This window comes from Vicia villosa, linkage group LG6 (assembly GCF_029867415.1).
Source record: "Vicia villosa cultivar HV-30 ecotype Madison, WI linkage group LG6, Vvil1.0, whole genome shotgun sequence".
Taxonomy (NCBI): domain Eukaryota; kingdom Viridiplantae; phylum Streptophyta; class Magnoliopsida; order Fabales; family Fabaceae; genus Vicia; species Vicia villosa.
The window spans coordinates 11529190-11533228 of record NC_081185.1 but is presented as its reverse complement, the minus strand read 5'-3'; the positions used below and the strand labels follow the sequence as shown (position 1 = coordinate 11533228).

Genomic DNA, 4039 nt, shown 5'->3' with positions numbered 1-4039 from the left:
AAAATTATTCAATAGTTGAATGTCTACAATGGTTTGTTGAATGAGGTGTTTAATGTGATGTGGATTAATTGGTGTTGAAAAGATTCAACATGTTGAATGAGAAAAAAGTGGGGCCACATGCAACACTTTACACAATTTTATTGGTTGTTATGATTATTTAGATTTTATTTTCTTTTAATCATTTAAAATTAATTATTTCATAGTAAATAAATTTTTTATTTATTTTTATTTTTATCAAAATTCATTATTTTTTTTCCTCTATAAATAGAGACTTGGTTCATTTGATTTGGACTCATAAAAAAAATTCACTTTTTTCTCTCAATTTTTTTTCTATTTAGCCTTAAAAAATCATTGTTTAAAAAATAACTATTTTTACATCTCTTATTTATTACTTGCAAGAAAAAAAATTAAGAATAGAAAATTAGAAAAAATAAATAAATTATTAAATTTAAAAAAAATTTAAATATTAATTATTTTAATTTAATTTTAATTGATAATAGATATTAATATATAATCATAAAAACAAAACTTTAAAAGAAAATAAGAATATGATGTGGGGTAGGGTGTTGAATTTTATTAAACAAAACCATTGTAGTGAAAAAAAATTGAATAGGTGTTGAATTATTAGGTGAAAGAGAGAGAAGATGATGTGGAAAATAAAAAGTGAAAAAGTAGGGTGTTGAATAATGAAACCATTGTACATAGTCTTACATTGAAAAGTTAGAATGACACTCATTTTGAAACAATTTTTTTTCTCTAAAATGACACACATATTAAAACGGAGGGAGTTTCTAGTCTATGACCCCGTCGCCAAATAAAATCACTTGTTACAATCGGAAGGCAAAACATAGATGGATATAATGTCTCACATCTCTCAGATTCGCTTACTTACAAAGTTTATTCTTATCGACTTTACATTTGAAGTGCTAACTTTGTAAGTCAACCCCTCTCCACCGCATCATAACCTTGAACCACCGTAATGATACACCAGTTCAACCTCTCTAATCATCATTTATTTCCACACCAAAACAATAACCAAATGTCTATAACTCAAAATTCTAACTGCAAAATATTATATAAAATTATCAAATTATTCAGAATTATGACACTTCAATGTATAAGGAACTCAAGATATAATCCCATTGACAAAGAGAGAAGCAAAAGCTTCCATTGCTTTCTTCTTAGCCACAAAACCTATCTCAACACCATCACCATTTCCACAATCAGAAATACAAATAGCACCAGTTCTATCAATAGAAACCATTTCAACTTTCTTTGGCTTTCCACACCCAAAATCAGTGCTATAAACCTCAAACTTAGGTGAACCAGCAGTACCACTAGTTTTAACATCAGCAATGGCCACACCATCAAGTAACCATGAAGACCAATCTTCAGCTCCATTCAACACTCCATCTTTTAGAGTTTCCAAAGCCTCACTTAAAAGTTTAACAACCACAACTAGTCCATCTTCTCCCAATATCTCACTTGTTTCAACAACTACAAGTCTTGCTCCAATACAGTTTCCGAAATATGTTGCAGGAATCGGCGGATCTAACCGATTCCTGCAATCGATATTCAAAGCAATGATAACATTTTTGTTCTTAATCTCTTCTGCTTTCACTCTACATACACATGCATATGCAATAGATACCAAAAAAGTTGACAAGTGAAGATTTTTATTCTCATTCCTAGTACCCTTTTGTTTAAACACTACAAATCTTTTGAGCTTTTCGATATCCAATCTAGATAATTGAAACAACCCTCTAACTGAATCTTCTGGAACTTCAAGATCCCAAACCTTTAAGCTTCTGTTGTTTGTTCCACCTTGCTTTAACCAAGCACTCAAGTATTTAGCTTCTAATCCATTTGGATCCTTGATTACTTTTCTATCATAGAAAGGCCGAAATTCATTCGGCAACGAAAGCGTTGATTCTGATATTGATTCAAGGTTTCTACATAGATAAGCCCAAGATTTGACAAAAGAAGTAGAGTTTTTACCATCTAAAACAGCATGATGTGAAGTGACACCAATTGAAAAGCCAGTGTTTGGAAAAAGAGTAACTTGAAGTGCAAGAATAGAAGCATGATCATGTGAGATATTCAAGTTAGATAAAAGATGATGAACTTGTGTAGCTTCACAAAGATCATTACCTGATAGAAGATTGAAATCTGCATCAGATTCAGCTACAGTGAGTGAAAGAGTGTTACCTTTGATGTACTTGATGACTGGTTTATGAGAATCAAGAGGCCATATGAGATGACCAGAAAGAGGATAAAAGTGAGAGAGTGCTAGAGAAAGAGATTGTTTGAGTTTGGGAAGAAGGGTGTTGAAGAAAAGAGAAGGCTGGTGTGGAAATTCATAGAAGAAAATTCTTTGAACAGGTGGTAATCTTAACCATAGTATGTCAAAGAAAGTAAGAGGAAGTGAAGTTTGTGAAGGTAGTTCTTGTGGTGAAGATGGTGAGACATTGAAAATTTCTATGATTTTTGCCATTTGTTGGAAATGGGAAATAGTTGATGAATGTTGTAAGACAAAAGGTGTTTTAATGGTTATGAGCCAACCACATGTTTCCATCATTAATAGGTACCAGATATTTTTCCAAAAGTAGGAAAAACCATAAATAGTCTTAGGATTCCAAATAATATATATATATATATATATATATATATATATATATATATATATATATATATATATATATATATATATATATATATATAAAATTAACTATTTCAATTTTGAATAGATGAATAACTAAATTTTATAAAATTTATTTATTTGAGTCTTTAAAAAATATATTTAAACAATCCATTAGCTTTTTTCTTTGTCATGATCTTATTAATAATTTTTTGATATTTATAATATTGAACTTGTAGTGAGTATAATAGATGATACATAGTTTAATTGTAATCTAATATGTCAAAAGTGAATCTATGGCTCAAATGCATAGTTGAGGTATTTACAAATGTGGTTACTTGATCAATGAGTTATTGAGAAGACTAGTTTTAATATTTGTGAACTAGGTGGTGCGCTCTTTGGCCGTGGCTTGGTAGTCAGAATGAAGGGGTGAGTCATCCATAAAAATAGAAGGTGTCATAACTGTATAAGATTTAATATCCACTAAACCTCTCAATCCGGGTTGGGTCTTGATAGTGTGCTCCTCTCAAGGTCTTGAGTTCGAATCCTGTTAGGTATTTAAACGGGGCTTCCGCTAGTGGACGGTGGGATTGGTCTCTCTTGGACTAGTCCGGGCTTTAAATGGGGGCACGGTGGGATTGGTCTCTCTTGGATTAGTCCGGACTTTAAACGGGGGCACGGTGGGATACATTTGAAGTTTTGAGAATTTTCTGACTAATTAAGATTAGACCGGAAATATGATATATTGGTCGAATTTGGATTGTCAGTTTTATTTTAAGAAGCGTATTTGAATTTATTAAGTTAAAAGTCGGATTTTAGTCGGACGGTCGGAGAAAACAAGAGTAGAAGAGAAGGAGGCTATGTCTTAAAGGGGAGAGTAGAAGCTTGGAGATTTTCATCCATGGTGTCAAATTGGAGATGCAATTGGAGACTCATTGAGTTGGTTCAATTGATAAGGTAAGAGTGGAGTTCTCTTCCTATAATGGGGATTATGAAACTTTGTATGTTAGGGATTAGGAATTTAGGTTAATCCTTCGTTGTGTTAAATTGTTACCGAAACTTGAAATTCTGCTTGTTATTGTTGCTGCTGTTTGTTATTGCTTGCGTATACTGAAATGCTGAACTTGTGTTAATAAACGTGAGACTGGAAATTTATTATTCATGAGTAATGGAAATAAATAAAGGGGGCCCGGACGGCGTAAAATGCAAGACGTTCGGCATGCTGAGCCTTTGACGGGCGACACTTCTATATACTTTCTTTTGAAACTTATTTCCATTTTGTCTCATGCTTTTCATGCTATCTCATTTATATCATGTTATTTTATTCTCTTTTTTAAATGTTTGGTTTCTTATTCATGCTGGTACTTACACCATGCTATTTCCATTTTTAAGCTACTTCAA

The 4039-nt window shown here is 32.0% G+C and overlaps 1 protein-coding gene across 1 annotated transcript; it reads right to left on the bottom strand.

Moving 5' to 3' along the window:
• Positions 1-559: 559 nt before the first annotated feature.
• Positions 560-2558, bottom strand: LOC131611229 (phenolic glucoside malonyltransferase 1-like). The gene has a single exon (XM_058883316.1). The coding sequence runs from the start codon at positions 2492-2494 to the stop codon at positions 1127-1129; it is 1368 nt and encodes a 455-aa protein (XP_058739299.1). The 5' UTR covers positions 2495-2558; the 3' UTR covers positions 560-1126.
• Between the last annotated feature and the right edge of the window lie 1481 nt (positions 2559-4039).